Raw genomic sequence first — 23,041 nt, forward strand, 5'->3', positions numbered from 1 at the left:
CTAAACTGACCGGCCGGGCAAGGAGAGCATTTATCAGAGAAGCAGCGGGTGTAATCTCTCATCTCAATCGTTGTGACCTCACAATTAAGTTTGGTCAGAAAGCGCTTCTGTCCCTCTGAGACGGAGGTAGATCCCTGCAAGGTTGGAATCCTTCACCCCTCTTTCCTCCTCTCTTCTCCAATGTGAGGATTTCCTCAATCCAGAGTTCATTCATCCATTTCCATAAAGGGAGGAAAAATTGCCAGACAATAGTGCTTTATATAGTTTTGTTTAAAAAAAACCTATATTTTATTCCCGCTCCGCCAAATGATGCTTCTGGAGCACCACACTATAAAAACATAAGAGTATAAAACGCTGCCGGCGTAGATTGGTGGTATAATAGGACTGTACACTTACCACTCATCAGTTTTATAAATCTATAGATGTATTATGAATGTTGGGTGAGATTTGCCTATTGCGGGTCATGCAGATCATGATATTAATCAAAATCAAGATGGATGCCATAAGCATTGGGGTGGTATGGAGCAGTTTTGTATCATCTGTGTGGGAATAATAATGATGAAAGGGAGTATAGCATTCTATAAATACAGCACTGTTACAAACCACAACAAAATGGTGACGGGTACAATGCAAGTGCATTAAAAAATATGATTTTACACAAGTAGGAGCTTTGGTCTACAACAAAATGGTATATATCTATATATAGACAGACCTGGCGTCCAGTAGTATCCCCCCAAGGAAGCCACGTGACCCTGTGGCGTAACGCGTAGGGGAGGGGAAATTGACGTCACGACGCTCTGATTTTGAATGTTTTTGACTGCGATTAGTAACTGTACAGCCATATCATACCACCGATCAACGCCAGCTGCGCTTTTTACACTTTTATGTTTTTATAGTGTAATGCGCTATAAGCACCGCTTTATTGTAAGTGTACATTTGGCAGAGTGGTAATAAAGTATACGTGTTTTTTATTGTATTTTTTTACAAAAACGGCAATTTGTCCTCCCTTTATGGAAGTGGATGAAGGACATCTGGATTGAGGATATCCATACATTGAAAAGGGGTTAATTATATCTAAATCATTTATACTTGTAAAGAAGATCATTCGATCCATTGATGTAATGATTTACTTATCTTGTTTTGTTTTTTTCCGTCAGTTTGCGTTGGGCGCGCTGGATTACACGATGGCCGAGGTGCGTGACAAAGCTGTGCATATTATCCTCTATTTGTACCAACTAAACCGCTCCCAGGTCCTGGAACACATGCCGCCCGACGATGCCGGCACTCGCAAAAACCTCCTCTACAAGACGCTGTTTGATGGATTCGCCAAAATAGATGGTCGTCCTACAGAGTCCGAGCTGAAGGTGAGAATGGAAAGCTGTAATGATCATCATCCCACCCTTCCTCTACTCCCATACTAGAATGTGCCCCTCTAATACTTGTCAAGTTTATAAATAAAGGCATTAAGAGCTGAGAATTAAAGTGCAGGTCCACCCAAAAGTGGAAGCTCCGCTTACCTGCTTCCTCCCCTCCCCCTCCGGTGCCACATTTGCACCTTGCAGGGGGGAGCGGGTTCCTGTTTTTGACAGGTACCCATCCCCACTTCCAGGAGATCTCACCACGGCGAGATCACTCAGAACCCCCCCCCCCCCCCTCCTCCTTCCCCCGCCACCGAGCCATTCCAAAATGCGCAGTGGGGAACCGGTTGTGAGGCTTCATCGCCAGTTTCCCTTACCACGAATGGCAGCGGCACCGCCCGACATCGCTGGATTCCAGGACAGGTAAGTGTCCTAATATTAATACAGTAATGTGTAGCTGCTGACTTTTAATATTTTGCTGGGGGGGGGGAGGGGGGTGGAACTTTAAATCTAAACTCCAGGCAGGTAAGTCTTTCAGCCTTGTATCCATGGGAACATTTCCCCACCTTTTGGACCATCTTACATGTAACCTGGTGGAGATGGGACTTCAGTTGGGACCATCTCGGAGCATCTCTGGCCTTGGGAAGGAATAGGGATAGAAGTCTGGGGGTCGGGGGGGCGCCATAATGCACAGGCACGGCCAATACATAGATCGCACCGCTGGGTATAAAACAGCAGAACCACAACCATTGGCTCAGGTTAAGTGTGCATATCTGTAGGAGGAATGGGGGTTTGGTTAGGTCAGGGGAAAGGGGAGAAAAAAAGGATAACGGCACTTTTTGTTTTAAAGAGCACCCAGCTTTAGAAGGAGAAGTGTGGAATTCTAAAAATCAAACACACAAACCCCCCTCCATGCTGCAGCATTGGTCTGATGCTGCAGCTGTTCTCGGTCTGCTCTGAGCGGAGAATGGTAACTGTCAGTCACCGCTCTCTGCCGTGTCCTCCCCCCTCCTCCCCCCCAGCACTATAGGAGAGCCAGGAGGGGGAGGGGGATGGGGTGGAAGCTGCTGGCTCAGGCTTTCAGTGACACACGGAGAGGCTGAGCCAGTTACAGGTCAGGCATCTGGGGGGATACCGACGTTCTTGTCAGGGCTGGTGCAAGGATTTTTGACACCCTAGGCGGAACCTCATTTTGCTGCCCCCCCCCCACGACTCCACCCCCTTTGCCCTGCCCATGTATACCCTACATTTTTAATGAAGCGCCCATCAAATGCAGCCTCACCGGCACCCATCGATGAATGTTTGCTTCCGATCATTTAGGAGTCGGGACACAGACACAGTCCTCCATGTCGGCGCTCGTCTGTCCATGTCAGCGCTCGTCTGTCCATGTCAGCGCTCGTCTGTCCATGTCGGCGCTCGTCTGTCCATGTCGGCGCCCCTCTGTCCATGTCGGCGCTCCTCTGTCCATGTCGGCACTCGCCTGTCCATGTCGGCGCTCCTCTGTCCATGTCGGCGCTCCTCTGTCCATGTCGGCGCTCCTCTGTCCATGTCGGCGCTCCTCTGTCCATGTCGGCGCTCCTCTGTCCATGTCGGCGCTCCTCTGTCCATGTCGGCACTCGCCTGTCCATGTCGGCGCTCCTCTGTCCATGTCGGCGCTCCTCTGTCCATGTCGGCGCTCCTCTGTCCATGTCGGCGCTCGTCTGTCCATGTCAGCGCTCGTCTGTCCTTGTCGGCGCTCGTCTGTCCATGTCGGCGCTCGTCTGTCCTTGTCGGCGCTCGTCTGTCCTTGTCGGCGCTCGTCTGTCCTTGTCGGCATTCCATGCGGTTTGTCACACAAGATGACCTGGTGGATCTTTGTGCAGCACCTGTCATTTTTGTTGTAGGACATGTGATTGGCTCCCAATCCTCCAATGTAAAACTCCCAACGCACACGTTCCCGCCCGTTTTTTTTAGGAAGCAAACACACAGAATTATGGACGGGATATGATGTCATTGGATGTCAGGGGGCGGGCTGAGGGTTATTTCCTCTTTGCACTGATTGGTGAATGGTTCTTTAAATAGTGGACTGTTTTGTATCACAATGTGTCACACGCCTGATGAAGGGGTCCTGCGTGGCTCCAAAACGTCGCTTCTATTTATTTATTTTTTTGATACTATGTGATTATAGTTTTGGACCCAATTTTGTAGATCCTGGTTTGCTGGTGACACTTCCCTCTCATGGCTCCCAATCCCGCCCCTCCTCCCGCCCCTCCTCTCGCCCCTCCTCTCGCCCCTCCTCTCGCCCCTCCTCCTCTTGAGTGCTGCTTTTTAGGGTTTTGCAAGAGGCTGATATCGAGTTCAGGTCCCCTTCAGTAATAATGATGAAAATGTATTGCAATGTGTTTAGTCTTGTTATTTTGTATGGTTGTAGAGCATGTAGTAGTAGAAGATGTAATTCCCCTTTTATTCTATCTTGTGGTCAGGCTCAGAAGAGGGTGGCTGCGGAGGAGGCGGAGAGGCAGAAGAAGGAGGAGATCCGAGCTCTTCAGGAACAGCTGGCAGCTCTGAAGGATATTCAGTCTGAGGCTCAGACCGGCAAGGTGCGGACCGCCAGGGATGTGTACTTGGGACTCGGCATTGAGTATTGCGGGTCTCATGGAATCCTCGCCTGCACTTCTTCTTATCCTTTCCATACACACATCCACCGTATGAAATCTCCTCCCCCCCGGAGAGCCCCGACATAATGCAGCACACCGAGCGACACATCCATCATCAGCCAGGGAAAGCCATTATAAAGAGAGATTGTATCTAATGTAGATATACTATATGTGGGGCTGGAATACTAACACATCATTAACCACACAAGCTGCATTTTACAGTCCTTGCAAATAACCTCCTTTTTGAAATGTGTAACCACTTGACCTGCCGCCCCCCATCCCCCTTCCCGTTCACACCGGTGCGGCTTTGAAATCGCAATATTTCAATTGATTTCATTGCATCTCTCAACGTCCTACAACAGAAGTCTATGCAATTCGCAATGAAATCTGCAAAGGGTAGTGCAGGTACCTTTTTTCAAAGTCGTTGTGCGATATGAGTCGCGATGATATAAAACGGTTCCGTTACTGACCGTGGGGTGTGACTTGTCATGCAATTTGGAACGGGCAACGCGGTGTGAACGCAGGTTTACCCCCCCCCCTTCATAACCAGGCAATTTTTATTGCAATACGGCACTGCGTTACTTTTAACTGACCATTGCGCAGTCATGCGACACTGTACACAAATAACATTTGTCATTTTTTTCCCCACAAATAGAGCTTTCTTTTGGTGGTATTAGATCACATATGCATTTTTTTTTTTTTGTTTGCACTATAAACAAACAAAAAAAAAAAAAAACAACCATTTTAAAAAAATATTTGTTTTACTTTCTGCTATAAAACATCCAATAAAATAATTAAAAAATAATCAAATTTCTTCATAAATTTAGGCCACTATGTATTACGTTTTTTGGTAAAAAAAAAAAAAAATCCCAATAAGTGTATATTGATTGGTTATACAAAAAATCATATATATATATATATATATATATATATATATATATATATATATATATATATATATATATATATATATATATATATATATATATATATATGATTTTTTTTTTTTTTTTTTTGCAGTGGACTATCTGACACTTTGTGGAAACCGATGACACCAATACAGTGATTGGTGCTAAAAAAATATGGACTGCCACTATACTAATGATACTGGCTGGGAAGGGGTTAAATATCAGGGGTGATCAAAGGGTTAAATGTGCTCCTAGCCAGTGTTTTTGTGTATTGTGTGGTTCTTTTTACTAAGGAAGTGCTTTGCAGGGAAACGAAATCCATCACATCCCCCGCTGACGGGACAGAGCTCTGCCTTGTTTACATAGGCAGAGGTCCATCCTGTGTGTCTTCCCAAACAATCGGCGGGAGCCGGTGGACATCCATTGGCCGGCAGCTGTTCATCGGCTTCTGCTGTGACTAATCACTGCAGAATCGGAGCACCGGAGGCGGAATCGCGTGCGCGTGTTTGTGTGTGTGTGTGTGTAGATATTAGCTAGACAGAAAATATATATATATGTGTGTGATTCTGCACAGAACGGCCGCCCTGTAGCAGTAAATCGTAAATCTGCTATAGGGCTGTCATTAACTGGTTAATTGGCCATCTACAAACAGGTTGGCCCCCAAGTGCCAAGGTGGGGCATCTGCCTCTTGCATTACGTTTTATATAGTTAAAAGTCATTACACTTTCCTTTTTGATGTGTATAATGCGGCTTGTGTGGTCAACTATGTGTCAGTATGTCGGCCCCACATACATATTGGGGTGGATTTACTAAAGGCAAATTAGACTTGCTGCAGAGATTAGTAAAGGAGGTGAAGATTCACTTTGCAAAGAATGCCCAATCATGTGCAAGGGGGGAAAAAAAAAACAAAAAAAAAAAAACGCATTATTCCTTGCACATGATTGGATGGTGGAAGTCAGCAGAGCTTCTGCTCATTTACTGAGCTCTGTAGCCACTGCACTTGCACAGTCTATTTGCCTTTTTAGTAATTCAACTCCATAGTATCTATAGTAAATACAATATATATTTATATGTACAGAATATCCTACATAGATCTGCCTACACATCACTCTACAAATACATGAGCCACAGCAATGAAATCCATCATACTACACATAGGAGGTCGGTTAGTATTTAGCCAAATGGTGGAAACTGACCTTTTCACATAAAGAAATTATAAATGTTTCCTACTTTTGTAGAGACTTACCTTCGTATTTAGAGACTTACCTTCGTATTTAGAGACTTACCTTCGTATTTAGAGACTTACCTTCGTATTTAGAGACTTACCTTCGTATGTAGAGACTTGCCTTAGTATGTAGAGACTTGCCTTAGTATGTAGAGACTTGCCTTAGTATGTAGAGACTTGCCTTAGTATGTAGAGACTTGCCTTAGTATGTAGAGACTTGCCTCAGTATGTAGAGACTTGCCTCAGTATGTAGAGACTTGCCTCAGTATGTAGAGACTTGCCTCAGTATGTAGAGACTTGCCTCAGTATGTAGAGACTAGCCTTAGTATGTAGAGACTAGCCTTAGTATGTAGAGACTTGCCTTAGTATGTAGAGACTTGCCTCAGTATGTAGAGACTTGCCTCAGTATGTAGAGACTTGCCTCAGTATGTAGAGACTTGCCTCAGTATGTAGAGACTTGCCTCAGTATGTAGAGACTTGCCTCAGTATGTAGAGACTTGCCTCAGTATGTAGAGACTTGCCTCAGTATGTAGAGACTTGCCTCAGTATGTAGAGACTTGCCTCAGTATGTAGAGACTTGCCTCAGTATGTAGAGACTTGCCTCAGTATGTAGAGACTTGCCTCAGTATGTAGAGACTTGCCTCAGTATGTAGAGACTTGCCTTAGTATGTAGAGACTTGCCTTAGTATGTAGAGACTTGCCTCAGTATGTAGAGACTTGCCTCAGTATGTAGAGACTTGCCTTAGTATGTAGAGACTTGCCTCAGTATGTAGAGACTTGCCTCAGTATGTAGAGACTTGCCTTAGTATGTAGAGACTTGCCTTAGTATGTAGAGACTTGCCTTAGTATGTAGAGACTTGCCTCAGTATGTAGAGACTTGCCTTAGTTCATTTTCAAGGTAATGCTTTGGGCACAAATAACATTTCTGGATCTTTCCTAAAACAGAAAATCTTCACGTTTTTAGTTCAGATGTACTTTTCTCCCCATCATGTAAACAGAAACCGGCAGCTACTAAAATAACGGCCTCCTAGGCATCTGCCCGGGGCCACACATTTCCAGGGAGCGGCATTGTGCTGGGTTCTGTAATATGAGACTCCAAACGCCTAACAAATGACCGTTCCTTACAGAGATCATTGCTTGTTCTTCAGAATGTAGCTACATTTTCATTAAATTTTATAACTTGCTTATTTTTATTTTAGGGAAAAGATCAAGCAATCAAATCAAAGCCAGGTAAGTAAAATAATTGTTTATGGTGGAGAGACTCCTCAGAAATGTGTTAGTCTTGTGGGAAATAAGTAGCAGGACTCGCATTGTTGCAGTGTGATAATGAACACACCGTAGCTTTTTTTTTTTTTTTTATTTGCTCGGAGATGGGCTTTAAGTGATTTTTAAACAATCCTGGTCTTTTTCCATTACACCGGAGGTCTTCAGCTGTGTGGAGGTTTGGTGGTCTCCTTTGCTGTACATGTTATTGTAAGGTCTTGTTCCATTACCAGTGAGCCTGACCTAGTCCAGCTTATGACCTCATCACTCTCCCACCTGTGCCTCACCCCGGCATGGAGGGCCATGTATGGAAAGACTGACTCAGCTGGGCATGGCTCATGAATTGTGCCAATGCTGCCATCTGATTGGACACCCCGGGAGCCTTTACATTATACAGAAGGACACAGTGATTGCAGCAGATAATGCAACTTTAAAATGACATCAGTATCAGAAACTGGTTTGTGCAAAAATACATTTTATTAATGTACATATATAACCTATATAAAAACTTTATGAATTACGGTAATCAGAACATACTATATTTGAGGGCCAATCTCCTGCCCATAGCCCATTATGAAAACATAGGATATTTGAGAGCCCATGGCCCATTATAGGAGCATAGGATGTTTGAGGGCCCATCTCCTGCCCATTGCCCATTATAAGAACATAGGATATTTGAGGACCCATCTCCTGCTCATGGCCCATTATAAGAACATAAGATATTTGAGGGCCCATCTCTTGCCCATGGTCCATTATAAGAACATAGGATATTTGAAGGCCCGTGGCCCTTTTATAGGAACATAGGATAGTTGAGGGCCTATCTCCTGCCCATTGCCCATTATAAGAACATAGGATATTTGAGGGCCCATCTCCTGTCCAGGGCCCATTATAGGAGCATGGGATATTTGAGGGCCCATCACCTGCTCACGGCCCATTATAAGAACATAGAATATTTCAGGCCCCATCTCCTGCCCTTGGCCCATTATAAGAACATAGGATATTTGAGGGCCTGTCTCCTGCTCATGGCACATTAAAAGAACATAGGATATTTGAGGGCCCATATCCTGCGCATGGCCCATTATAGGAGCTTAGGGTGTTTGAGGGCCCCTCTCCTGCCCATAGCCCATTATAAGAAAATAGGATATTTAAGGGCCCATTTCCTGTCCAGGGCCCATTATAGGAGCATGGGATTTTTGAGGGCCCATCACCTGCTCATGGCCCATCTCCTGCTCATGGCACATTAAAAGAACATAGGATATTTGAGGGTCTGTGGCCCATTTATAGGAACATAAGATAGTTGAGGGCCCGTCTCCTGCCCTTGGCCCATTATAAGAACATAGGATATTTGAGGGCCCGTGGCCCATTTATAGGAGCATAGGATAGTTGAGGGCCCATCTCTTGCCCATGGCCCATTTATAAGAACATAGTATATTTGAGGTCCCGTCTCCTGCACATGGCCCATTATGAGAACATAGGATATTTGAGTACCTATGTCCTGCCCATGGCCCATTATAAGAACATAGGATATTTGAGGACCCATTATAGGAGCATGGGATATTTGAGGGCCCTTCTCCTGTCCAGGGCCCATTATAAGAACATAGGATATTTTAGAGCCCATCTGCTGCCCATGGTCCATTATAAGAACATAGGATACTTGAGGGCCCATGACCCTTTAAAAGAACATAGGATATTTGAGGGCCCATCTCCTGCCCATGGCCCATTAAAACAACATAGGATATTTGAGGGCCCATCTCCTGCCCATGGTCCATTATAAAAAAAATAGAATATTTAAGGGCCCATCTGCTGCCCATGGCCCATTAAAAGAACATAGGATATTTGAGGGCCCATTATAGGAGCATGGGATATTTGAGAGCCCTTCTCCTGGCCATGGTCCATTATAAGAACATAGGATATTTGAGGGCCCATCTCCTGCCCATGGCAAATTATAAGAATATAGAATATTTAGGAGCACACCACACCTAATGCAGTAAGCTGAAATTTGTTCCCAGTAGGCTCAGTTCACACCAGCAACCTGCGTTTGTTTGCGCTGGGTGAAAATGGAACATGCATTTGAATCCAGCACAACTCTCTGAAACGCATTACAACGCAATACAGCACACTGCATTGCACTTTAACCACTTAAGGAATTGACGTCCTTTTTTTTTCCCCACAAATAGAGATTTATTTTGGTGGTATTTGATCACCTCTGTTTTTTTTGTTTTTTTTTTTTTGCGCTATAAACAGAGCGACAATTTTGAAAAAAAATTTTTTTTTTTTACTTTTATCTATAATAAATATCCCCCCCAAAAATATAAAAAAAAACTAATTTATTCATCAGTTTAGACCATTATGTATTCTTCTACATATTTTTGGTAAAAAAAAGTCACAATAGGCGTATATTGATTTGTTTGTGTAAAAGTTATCGCATCTACAAACTATGAGATAGATTTAGGGACATTTATTTTCTTTGATTGTTGTTACTGGTAATGGCGGCGATCTGCGACTTTTAGCGGGACTGCGACATTGCGGTGGATAAATCTGACCCCAAACGACACTTTTTGGGGACCAGTGACATTATTACATTTTATAAAGGAAAAAAGAAAACCGCACTAGAGAGCTAATAGGGTGCCTTAAATTGCAGCAGCAACAAAAAATAAACACTAATATCCGTGTAATAGAAAAATTATAAAATAAGTGCGCCCACAATCTAATGGCTGAAACCAAAATAGATATTTAAATCAATCTAAAGTGAGTATATCAGTTTACCAATAATAAATAAAAGCAAATATAAAAAATATGACAAAACCCAAATAAATACAGTGATCTCATACAAAAATTATATTAATCAAATCAAGTCCATAATAGCTGAAATTTTTTTAAATTCATAAGTGACTGGTGAAAAAATAAATAAAAAATGAAAAATAAAGTAGTGATAGTGAATGAAGTCCATTCATAAAGTGTTCAGTGAGGGTACACCAATCATCAGGGGGAAGATCACGTATCCACAGTCCGTTTTGGACACAACTCATGTAGATAAGAAAGAAGGTGGAGGAAGATGTGAAGAGGGATCCCAGCAACCGGTGACTTGAGGGGGCAATAAGGATGGACCCCTTACCAGACACGGTGGACCTCCTAAATAGCAAGGTCTTAAAGGCTTGCAGATCTAGCCCTCTGCAGGGACAGGTGGATGGCGACGTCTCAGTCCTCGTTCCGGCCCGGAGGCGATTCCAGCGTGTCAGTCTCAGAGGAGGCACGCGCTGTCTGGGTGACCTTTCAAAATTTTGGATTTTTCTTCACTTTCATCTCTGTTGGAACGTATCACAATCATGAATCTTTTGCTCTCCTACACAGAAGTTGTCTGAGGTTCCCAGGCTTTTGTGCTTTTGAATGTTGTATTACTATTTTTGTATTGTTTGTTTTACATTTTATATGATCTCCCCCTTTCAGATGATCGTAGTAAGAAGATGTCCTTGTCGCCGAACGCAGAACCTGCTGATGACCATTCAACTGTTTCCAATTACTTAGATAAGTAAGTAGAGAGATGTGACCTCGTGTGGACGGTACTCCCCCGATGTCATGTGACTTTATAGAGAGAAGGCAATGCAGGCTTATAAAGTGCTGTGCAAACTGTTTGCGCTTTATAAATCCTATATAATAATAATATAATAAAAATTTGAATGTTCATTGTTGGGTATAATTTGCGCAGGCTTTCTTATGTATATGTGCCCCTTAATTATACTTAGTCTGAGAACAGTGCAGAGGAGAGTCCTGGGAATCTGTCCAACATTCATCCTGATAACGCAGAGAATGTTGAATGCGATTTATAGAGGTGCCAAAAAAACAATCTAAAGTATAAAACTTACAAAGTTTATTTGATACATGATTAAAAATGTATACAAAGAATGGTTTACACATATCCAATAACGGTCGCATTACACGATCACTGAGATGTGTTGAACAGGTGGTTGTAGTATCATATCTGATCCCAACATGTTTCGCCGATATTGGCTTCTTCGGGGGATTTTGCTGACCACTAATATTCAACCAATTGATCACTGAAATAACTTATAAAATAAATGTTATTCGAAGGTGGTTACAGATTTCCTCTATTTATTCCATATATGTATTAATTTGTCTATCAAAACTCTGATAATATTACTGTTGATAGCACAATAATATAAGGTTAGCTATGAAAACAAATACACTGCTTAACCACTTCAGCCCCGGAAGGATTTACCCCCTTCCTGACCAGAGCACTTTTTACAATTAGGCACTGCGTCGCTTTAACTGCTAATTGCGCGGTCATGCAATGCTGTACCCAAACGAAATTTGCGTCCTTTTCTTCCCACAAATAGAGCTTTCTTTTGATGGTATTTGATCACCTCTGCCATTTTTATTTTTTGCGCTATAAACGGAAAAAGACCGAAAATTTTGAAAAAAAATGATATTTTCTACTTTTTGTTATAAAAAAAATCCAATAAACTCAATTTTAGTCATACATTTAGGCCAAAATGTATTTGGCCACATGTCTTTGGTAAAAAAAATGTCAATAAGCGTATATTTATTGGTTTGCGCAAAAGTTATAGCGTCTAAAAACTAGGGTACATTTTCTGGAATTTACACAGCTTTTAGTTTATGACTGCCTATGTCATTTCTTGAGGTGCTAAAATGGCAGGGCAGTACAAAACCCCCCCCAAATGACCCCATTTTGGAAAGTAGACACCCCAAGGAAATTGCTGAGAGGCATGTTGAACCCATTGAATATTTATTTTTTTTGTCCCAGGTGATTGAATAATGACAAAAAAATTAAAAAAAAAAAAAAAAAAAAATTTACAAAAAGTTTCCACTAAATGATATATTGCTCACACAGGCCATGGGCATATGTGGAATTGCACCCCAAAATACATTCAGCTGCTTCTCCTGAGTATGGGGATACCACATGTGTGGGACTTTTTGGGAGCCTAGCCGCGTACGGGGCCCCGAAAACCAATCACCGCCTTCAGGATTTCTAAGGGCATAAATTTTTGATTTCACTCCTCACTACCTATCACAGTTTTGAAGGCCATAAAATGCCAAGATGGCACAAAACCCCCCCCAAATGCCCCCAATTTGGAAAGTAGACACCCCAAGCTATTTGCTGAGAGGCATGTTGAGTCCATGGAATATTTTATTTTTTGACACAAGTTGCGGGAAAGTGAGAAATGTTTTTTTTTTTTTTTGCACAAAGTTGTCACTAAATGATATATTGCTCACACAGGCCATGGGCATATGTGGAATTGCACCCCAAAATACATTCTGCTGATTCTCCTGAGTACGGGGATACCACATGTGTGGGACTTTTTGGGAGCCTAGCTGCGTATGGGGCCCCGAAAACCCAGCACCGCCTTCAGGATTTCTAAGGGCGTAAAGTTGTGATTTCACTCCTCACTGCCGATCACAGTTTTGAAGGCCATAAAATGCCCAGATGGCACAAACCCCCCCAAATGACCCCATTTTGGAAAGTAGACACCCCAAGCTATTTGCTGAGAGGCATGGTGAGTATTTTGCAGCTCTCATTTGTTTTTGAAAATGAAGAAAGACAAGAAAAACGTTTTTTTTTTTTTTTCTTTTTTCAATTTTCAAAAGTTTGTGACAAAAAGTGAGGTCTGCAAAATACTCACTATACCTCTCAGCAAATAGCTTTGGGTGTCTATTTTCCAAATTGGGGTCATTTGGGGGGGGTTTGTGCCATCTGGGCATTCCATGGCCTCCGAAACTGTGATAGGCAGTGAAGAGTGAAATCAAAAATTTACGCCCTTAGAAAGCCTGAAGGCGGGGCTTGGTTTTCGGGGTCCCGTACGCGGCTAGGCTTCCAAAAAGTCCCACACATGTGGTATCCCCGTACTCAGGAGAAGCAACAGAATGTATTTTGGGGTGTAATTTCACATATTCCCATGGCATGTTTGAGCAATATATCATTTAGTGACAACTTTGTGCAAAAAAAAAAAAATTTGTCTTTTTCCCGCAACTTGTGTCACAATATAAAATATTCCATGGACTCGACATGCCTCTCAGCAAATAGCTTGGGGTGTCTACTTTCCAAAATGGGGTCATTTGGGGGGGTTTTGAACTGTCCTGGCATTTTATGCACAACATTTAGAAGCTTATGTCACACATTACCCACTCTTCTAACCACTTGAAGACAAAGCCTTTTCTGACACTTTTTGTTTACATGAAAAAATTATTTTTTTTTGCAAACAAATTACTTTGAACCCCCAAACATTATATATTTTTTTAAAGCAAATGCCCTACAGATTAAAATGGTGGGTGTTTAATTTTTTTTTTCACACAGTATTTGCGCAGCGATTTTTCAAACGCATTTTTTGGGGAAAAAACACACTTTTTTAAATTTTAATACACTAAAACACACTATTTTGTCAAAATGTTTGATGATATAAAAAAGTTGATCTTAGGCCGATTACATGGATACCAAACATGACATGCTTTAAAATTGCGCACAAACGTGCAGTGGCGACAAACTAAATACATTTTTAAAAGCCTTTCAAAGCCTTTACAGGTTACCACTTTAGATTTACAGAGGAGGTCTACTGCTAAAATTACTGCCCTCGATCTGACCTTCGCGGTGATACCTCACATGCATGGTGCAATTGCTGTTTACATTTGACGCCAGACCGACGCTTGTGTTCGCCTTTGTGCGAGAGCAGGGGGGGCAGGGGTGCTTTTTTTTTTTTTTTTTTTTTTTTTATCTTATTTTTAAACTGTTCCTTTCATTTTTATTTATTTTTTAATCATTTTTATTGTTATCTCAGGGAATGTAAATATCCCCTATGATAGCAATAGGTAGTGACAGGTACTCTTTTTAGAAAAAATTGGGGTCTATTAGACCCTAGATCTCTCCTCTGCCCTCAAAGCATCTGACCACACCAAGATTGGTGTGATAAAATGCTTTCCCAATTTCCCAATGGCGCTGTTTACATCCGGCGAAATCTAAGTCATGAAATGCTCGTAGCTTCCGGTTTCTTAGGCCATAGAGATGTTTGGAGCCATTCTGGTCTCTGATCAGCTCTATGGTCAGCTGGCTGAATCACCGGCTGCATTCTCAGGTTCCCTGTTGAGACAGGAGAGCCAGAGAAAAACACGGAAGACGGTGGTGGTGGGGGGGGGGGGGGTCATTCCCTCCCACTGCTTGTAAAAGCAGTCTAGAGGCTAATTAGCCGCTAGGATTGCTTTTACATGAAAGCCGACCACTGGCTGAAAAGAATGATACCAAGATGATACCTAAACCTGCAGGCATCATTCTGGTATAACCACTCAAAGTCCAGCAACATACCAGTATGTTGCTGGTCCTTGTTGGGCATACATTGTAAACTTTTTTTTCATGCAGCCTGTGGGCTGAACGAAAAAAAGATATTGATCGGTGGGTATGCCCACCATTAGAATACCTCCCTTCATCCACCCACTTCTAATGATGGGCATACATGCACCGTATATATATGCCGAAGCTTGGGGGCATCCTCCCGCAAAAGGCAGGAGCAAATCGCTCCTCCACCCACTGCTGCCCCCACGCTTGGGCATATATGCTGAAGTATGTAACTGTGGTGGTGAAATCACCTCCGACAGCGCTGGAGTCACGGCTTTATGTATCGTGGGAGCAAACGCTGTTGCTGTCAAGATAAATAAATCCGTGCTGCAACTGAATGGCGTACCTGCTAAGCAAATGATGGTTAACAAAAAAACAAAGTAACATTACAGTATAACAGTAATACTTACCATACCTGCAAAGCAAAATACAAAAAAACATAGTAAAAAATAAAACATTTAACGCAACCTGTGCCTACCTAAAATATATATATGCCGAAGCATGGGGGCATCCTCCCGCAAAAGGCAGGAGCAAATCCCTCCTCCACCCACTGCTGCCCCCACGCTTCGGCATATATGCTGAAGTATGTAACTGTGGTGGTGAAATCACCTCCGACAGCGCTGGAGTCACGGCTTTATGTATCGTGGGAGCAAACGCTGTTGCTGTCAAGATAAATAAATCCGCTCTGCAGCTGAATGGCGTACCTGAAAACAAAAAAGTGGTTAACAATAAAAAAACAAAGTATAAAAAAATTGCATACCTATAAAGCAAACATGATAAAAACATAACAATAAAACATTGCAGTATAGAATGCAGAACAATAGAGAGAGAATAGAGAGAGAACAATAAAACAACTATTTTTGGTTTTTTTATTTTATATATTTTTTTGTGTTTTTTTTTTCTTTTTTTTTACTTTTTTTTGTTTTTTTTACACTTTTTTTTGTAACTTTAACTTTTTTAACTGGTACCAGGTTTGGGTCTCTCAAAATGCGACAGCATCTTGGGAGACCCTGTGAAAGTGTGTCCTAGTCTGTGCAGTGCTGTACCCTACTCTAATACTCCACTAATGTATGGTAGCGTTCAAAACATTCACCAATGCAAAGACCAGGATTGGCAGGACAGGAGGGACAATGATACCGGGTGTCACGCCTAAATCCGCGCTTGCTGCAGACACGACATCTTTTTTGGGGGGCTCGTTGGGTAGGGGTACTCGGGAGGACATAAAGAAAATGCCTCTCATGCAGCCGGCTTACTGCATTTGGATTGGGAAGGTGAGGTGGAGCACCGTCTGGATACAGAAGGGCTCTGACGATCTCTTCCTGGAATTTAAGGAAGGATCCAGTCCGTCCTGAAGCTCTGTATAGCACATGAGCATTCAGCAAAGCCAATTGAAATAAATAAACAGACACTTTTTTGTACCAGCGTCTGGCCTTACGGGCAACTAGGTACGGCGCCAACAACTGGTCGTTGAGGTCCACCCCTCCCATATTAAGGTTATATTCGTGGACACAGAGGGGTTTCTCCACAACACCAGTCGCCGTAGGAATTTGGACCGTCGTGTCTGCATGAAGGGAGGTAAGAACGAAAACATTCTTCTTATCCCTCCACTTCATAGCGAGCAAATTATTACACTGCAAGCAGGCTCTCTCCCCCAGCCTAAGACGGGACTTTACAAGCCGCTGGGAAAAGCCCCGGCGATTAGGTCGCACGGTGCCACATGCTCCAATCTGATGATCAAAAAGGTGGCTAAAAAGTGGCACGCTCGTGTAATAATTGTCCACGTACAAGTGGTACCCCTTTCCGAATAAGGGTGACACCAAGTCCCACACTATCTTGCCAGCGCTTCCTATGTAGTCAGGGCAGTTTATCGGCTCTACGTGACTATCTTTGCCCTCGTAAACCATAAATCTACATGTATAGCCTGTGGCCCTGTCACAGAGCTTATACATCTTGACCCCGTATCTGGCACGCTTGCTGGGAAGGTACTGTTTGAATGACAAGCGGCCAGAAAATTTAATCAGGGACTCATCAACGCAGACAACTTGATGGGGAGTAAACAAGTCTGCAAAACGTTGGTTGAAGTGGTTTACGAGGGGCCGAATTTTGTAGAGCCGATCGTATTCAGGGTCTCCACGAGGACGACAGAGTTCATTGTCATTGAAGTGCATGAACCGCAAAATCTGCTCGTATCGTGCCCTGGCCATGGAGGCAGAGAACACGGGCGAATGGTAAATTGGGTCAGTGGACCAATATGACCGCAACTCACTCTTTTTATTCAACCCCATGAGGAGGGAAAGGCCCAGAAGGATCTTAAATTCGGAAACCGTAATTGGTTTCCAATCTCTGGCAAGGGAGGACTGGGGAATAGTGGCGATGTGTTGACCAGCGTACAAATTGCTTTGGTCCACAATAGATCTATAGAGATCTTCGGTGAAAAACAGCGAATAAAAATCCAGTGGCGTAAAGTCAACTGTTTCCACCTGAATTCCGGGTTGGCCAGTGAAAGGGGGAAGTACGGGCGCTGCAGAAGCGGTGGGTTCCCAATTCGGATTGGCGAATGCAGCAGGAAGGGCACTATGGGCACGACGGGCCTGTGTTCATCTTCTTGGTGGCAGCGGGACACTACTTGTGCTTGCCACCTCACCAGCTTGAACTGCACTTATGGGACTCGCCACGTCACCAAGTGTTACTGCAGTGCTGGATGTACGACCAGGGTGTACTAGGCTGCTGGTGCTTGCCAGTTCACCAGAAGGAATAGCGGCACTAGTACTTCTCTGCTCCATATGAGAGCCCTGCGGTTCTTGCACTTCAAGGACAGAAGAAGAAGTTTGGGGTCTGGTATGCCTGACCTTGGCAGGGACCACAACTCCGTCATCAGAGCTATCTGTCATGGAGCCGCCGTCCTCTACAGGATCGTATTCTGAACCTGAATCTGACAGATGAGTGACTTCCTCTTCACTATCTGTCATGCTCAGAAACGTGTAGGCCTCTTCACTAGTGTACCTTCGATTTGCCATTTTGGGCTCTAAATTTAGGGGTACACTAGTGAGACTCACAGGCAAAAAAGCTCCTGACTGTCAGCGAGTGATTCAAAACGCTACCAAAAAACTGTTAGCGATCGCAGGGATCAGGCCTGACTCTGCGAACGCTGCAGTTATGTGTGCTTAGTGTTTTGTAAGTGTCAGTTATCGATTGATACTGCACTTGGCTGGGCTGGGCTGGGCTGGGCCGAGGAGCAAAACGCAGGTGCTAGCAGGTATCTGGGCTGATCCCACTAACACTGCGTTTCAGGGAACCCTAAACTGCTGGGGAGTATAGATCTGATCGGATCAGATATCGATCCGTTCAGATACTATAGCACTAAGGGAGGTGTATGCTGCGTGCGTGGGTTTTAGCGGTACTGGCGCTAAACTGACGCTGCCTGGGGTGACGCAGACCTTATCAGATCCTAAAAACTTAACTTATATCACCGCCGGGCAATTAGGGGGTTAAACCTTTATTCGGTAATAAATGGCGGGTGCCCTAAAACTATAATAAACTATAATAAACTACAAAAAACAAACTATCTAACCAGCGTCACCCGTAACACTTATACGGTGATCGCTGGTGAAAGGGTTAACTAGGGGGCAATCAGGGGGTTAAAACCTTTAGCAGGTAGTATATGGGGGTCCCTGTCGCTATAAAACACTGACAGCGAACCTATATACTTACCTCCCTAAACTAGCGTCACCTGTGTCACTAATACAGCGATCAGAAAAACGATCGCTTAGCGACACTGGTGACGGGGGGTGATCACGGGGTTAACCTTTATTAGGGGGGGTTAGGGGGGTACCCTGGACCTAAAGGGGGCTAACCTAACTGCCCTAACACTTATAACTGTCACAAACTGACACCAATGCAAAAAAAAAAAAAAACACTGCTATTGGTGTCAGAGTGACAGGGGGTACGGGGGGGGGGGGGCTTGACAGGGGGGTGAAAAGTGTGCCTGCGTGTTCTACTGGAAGTGTAGTGTTGGTGCACTTACTTGGATGTCTTCTCTCCTCGGCGCCGGATCAAAAAGACCGGCTCGAGGAGGGATGACATCACTTCCTCTCCCTCTGTTTACATTACAGAGGGAGAGGAAGCATTTGATTCGCTAGGAGCGATCGGGAGGGGGTGGCCATCAATGGATGGCCTCCCCCTGACCTCTCATCGCCCGCGAACAAGAGCCGACCGCCTACGGCACCGGGGGGGGGGGGGGGGGGGTCCGATCGGACCCCCCTGCCCGCGGGAAGGCATCACGTATCAGGTACGTGATTTTGCCTGCCCGTGCCGCTCTGTTGACGTATATAGATGTGAGGCGGTCGGCAAGTGGTTAATAAAACAACGTCTTATTTATTTCCCAAGAAAATAGAAAAATGCTAACATGAAAATACTATAGAGCATATAACAAAAGAACATCAAAGATACTTATCTCAAGGCTGTCCCCCTAGACACGGTCTCCTCAGCTGGGCTCAAGATGGTAACGGAGAGAGTCATGAGGCTCAGAGAGCCATCAGGCACAGGCCAAGAGGCCAAGAGCGAAAACGAGCGTCTTCCCTTCTGTGTGCACTTTTTAAACTTCATCCATACACCGTCCAGCCCCAACCCCATTGCCAGCCCATTTAGGTTTCTAACGGATGAAAGTAGTTACGGGCCAGTCCTTCTCAATATATTATATTTCTGTCTGTCCTGCTGTATTGGCCTCTAGGGGCAGCATTCGTCCATGTATCATGTCTATGTGCCCTGGGTCCTGTTGATCCTTCGATCTTTGTAACCCACCTTCATCAATCGTCCTGGCAGCCATGGCCCTCTTTGAAGCTTGCTTGGATAGTGTTATTACACCAGTCGATCAGGAGCCAAGCTTTTGTTCAGCCTTGATAGATATGCTACAAAGCTTTGATGTGCAACTTGTTACATTTCAGACAACCACTAAGAATGTGGAGACTTTGTATAGCCATAGTTCATATTTCAAACACCTCTTGTATCATGAAATAAAACATGTTGCCTTCCAACAATCACCAATGGGGAGTTACCAAACCATCCACACCACCAGGAGGAGGACACCATGTGACTGCAGGAGGCACAGAAAAGACCAGGCTAAAATTATGAGTGGTTTGTGAAAGGTATAAAATGAGGGCGCCTATGCCTACAGCAGTAGCCAGTTCCACAAAAACACAGACTAGGATGTCAAAACAGCATATAAAAGTCGCCCTCACCCTTCCAGCCTATGTCAAGGGCGACTTTTATATGCTGTTTTGACACCCTAGTCTGTGTTTTTGTGGTACTGGCTACTGCTGTAGGCATAGGCGTACCTGGCTCCTCCCCTCCTGCTTGCTGTGGGGACACTGGTGCGGGATCGCTCCTGAACCTTGCTCTGTTTGTCCATAAGACACACAGAGCACGGCTCAGCCCCGCCCCCAGTACTCTCCTAACTGGCTGTGATTGGCAGCAGTGGGAGCTAATGGTTTCTGCTACTGTGTCTCAGCCAGTGAGCAGGGAGAGACCTGGGAGAGCCACTGCTCTCATGCACATCGCTGGATCGATATCTGGCTCAGGTAAGTATTTAGGGGGCCGGGAGCTGCACACTGAGGGCCGGTTCACACCACATGCAGTCCAGTGCATTTTTTGTTTTTTTTCTGCACCAAAAACGCATTGAAAGAAGTTTATATGCTTTCCAATGGCATAGTTCACACCAGTGAACTTTCAGCTTTAACCTCTTCACGCTGGCCGAACGCAAATATGCGGCCTCTTGGCGTGTTAGCTGGCGGTTACCGGAAAGTTCCCGATGCATACAAGCGATTGGGAGCTTTCCGGTCATTTGACTGCTGTGACAGCCAATCACAGCAGTCACATGACCCAAAAGCCCGCCTCCCGGTGTTTAGAACCCTTGAAGGGCTGCGAAAGGGGTGAATGTTTGATTGTGGGTTGCTCATGGTGGCAGGCTCGTGGGTTGAGCAGAGTCGGTGCAGACATGAGGCTTTTCTGGCTTGTAGGGATTAATTGCTGACATTTATATAAATGGACTTTTATTTTAAAAAGGGGTTAAAATGGGCCACAGATGTGATTTACGTTTGTTGGGTGAGATGACGTATCGAGTGGATCTTTACCTTGTTAGACTTTTCTTATTTGTCTTGTTTTCTATGAAATGTATCAATCTTGTATTTGCAGCTTGTGTATTTTCTGTGGGGAACGCGATGAATCTTTCACAGAGGAAGGACTGGACCTCCATTACTGGAAACATTGTCCAATGCTGAGACGCTGCGAGCACTGCAAGCAGGTACAACTCCGTACATTGCGAAATATTATTATGTTCAGACCCGAAGGACACGGGACCATTCACCACAGGCTATCACCTGCACAGCTTACCAATCCCCCCCCCTCCCCCACGGTCACATGTTCAAAAGCGCCATTGTGTGTTCAATTCCAAAATCCCAGAGGAAGGGACATTCATTGGTTTCTGAAAAAAGAAAAGTGTGTGAGTGTGGCGCTGTCCCAAAGTTGCAGAAGAAATGTCTGCATATATACAGTTTTATCAAAAGTGTCACGTGTGTATTCCTTTAAGTGAAATATGTATGGCAGTTATTACCACTCCTGTGGGTTAAAGTGACTAGTGATTTAACCCTTTCATGACTAAGCCTATTTTTGAAATTTGGTGTTTACAAGTTAAAATCCATATTTTTTGCTAGAAAATTACTTAGAACCCCCAAACATTATATATATTTTTTTAGAAGAGAGTCTAGAGAATAAAATGACGATTGTTGCAATATTTTTTATCACACGGTATTTGTGCAGCGGTGTTTTAAACGCAAATTTTTGGAAAAGTGACACTTTCATGAATTTTAAAAAATCCAAACAGTAAAGTTACCCCACTTTTTTTGTATAATGTGAAAGATGATGTTACGCCGAGTAAATAGATACCAAACATGTCACCCTTTATAATTGCACGCACTCGTGGAATGGCGACGAACTACAGTACCTATGAATTTCCATAGGCGACGCTTTAAAACATTTTTACGGTTACCAGGTTTGAGCTACAGAGGAGGTCTAGGGCTAGAATTATTGCTCTCGCTCTGACGATCGCGGCGATACCTCACATGTGTGGTTTGAACACCGTTTACATATGCGGGCGCGACTTCCGTATGCGTTTTCTTCGCTGCGCGAGCTCGCGGGGACGGGGGCGCTTTAAAAAAAAATTTTTTTTTATTTATTTATTTTATTTATTTTTGTACTTTTATAAATTGTGTTTAAAATTTTTTTTTTTTTTTTTACTTTTATTGCTGTCACAAGCAATTTAAACATCCCTTGTGACAGTAATATGTGGTGACAGGTACTCTTTATGGAGGGATGGGGGGTCTAAAAGACCCCCCATCCCTCCTTTACACTTCAAAGTATTCAGATCGCCGAAAACGGCGATTCTGAATACTGTGTACTTTTTTAAATTCGGCGCCAATGGCAGCCGAGTAAACGGGAAGTGACGTCATGACGTCGCTTCCACGTTTACAATTAGAAGGCTGGAACGAAGCCGCTCACAGCTTCGTTCCAGCCCGCCCCCAGCCGCCGGAGATTCCCGAACGGACACCGGGCCTCCCGATCGCACGGGAGGCCCGGTAACAGCGGCGGGAGGCAGCGGGAGGGGGGGGATGTCCCCTCCCGCTCCTCCGGTATAACAACCGAGCGGCTTTTAGCCGCATCGGTTGTTATACTCGGGTAGCCGATCGCCCGCTGAAAACAACGGTACCGGGATGATGCCTGCAGCTGCGGGCATCATCCCGGTATAACCCCGGAAAGCCGAGTACGCATATGTGCGTTCGGTCGGCGGGAAGGGGATTTATTAAACATGAGAAGCATAATGAGTGCAATAAATCGCATCCAAGGTGTCTAGTGCTATATTCCCTCAAGAGAAAAAAACAGTATTAACCACTGCTAAGAGCATGAAGCGGTCTGTGTTTAAACACTAGAAAACACAAAGTTGCAATAAATACATCACACGTGACATGCAAAAAATTCTAAAGTGTCTGGTGCTAAATAAATAAATATTAAAATGTTGTTCTACAAACGTTGCAAATAACAAAGTGACAAGTGCCCTATGAAGAGGTCACTCTGAAAAGTGCTAAACACACGTGCCATGCAAATGGTTCTATGATAGTAAACAGTTCATATAGGTATGTGCCCGGTGCACTATAAGTGAAAAAAGGCGTCCTTTGTGGGATTCCTCAAAGCACACAACAGGTGTTAATCCAGTACTGGTGTCTCGCGTTGTGATTGTGCAG

The 23,041-nt window shown here is 44.1% G+C and overlaps 1 protein-coding gene across 1 annotated transcript in view; it reads left to right on the forward strand.

Moving 5' to 3' along the window:
* The window catches only part of CEP104 (centrosomal protein 104), a gene marked incomplete at its 5' end in the record, with an annotated part of 87,833 nt that overhangs the window by 21,315 nt on the left and 43,477 nt on the right, over positions 1 to 23,041 (forward strand). The window contains 5 exon segments of the mRNA XM_073603702.1: positions 1,158 to 1,364; positions 3,821 to 3,937; positions 7,327 to 7,357; positions 10,838 to 10,919; positions 20,940 to 21,048. Coding sequence (XP_073459803.1) covers positions 1,158 to 1,364; positions 3,821 to 3,937; positions 7,327 to 7,357; positions 10,838 to 10,919; positions 20,940 to 21,048 — 546 coding nt within the window.

The sequence above is a fragment of the Aquarana catesbeiana genome, linkage group LG10 (genome assembly GCF_042186555.1).
Source record: "Aquarana catesbeiana isolate 2022-GZ linkage group LG10, ASM4218655v1, whole genome shotgun sequence".
Classification (NCBI taxonomy): Eukaryota; Metazoa; Chordata; class Amphibia; order Anura; family Ranidae; genus Aquarana; species Aquarana catesbeiana.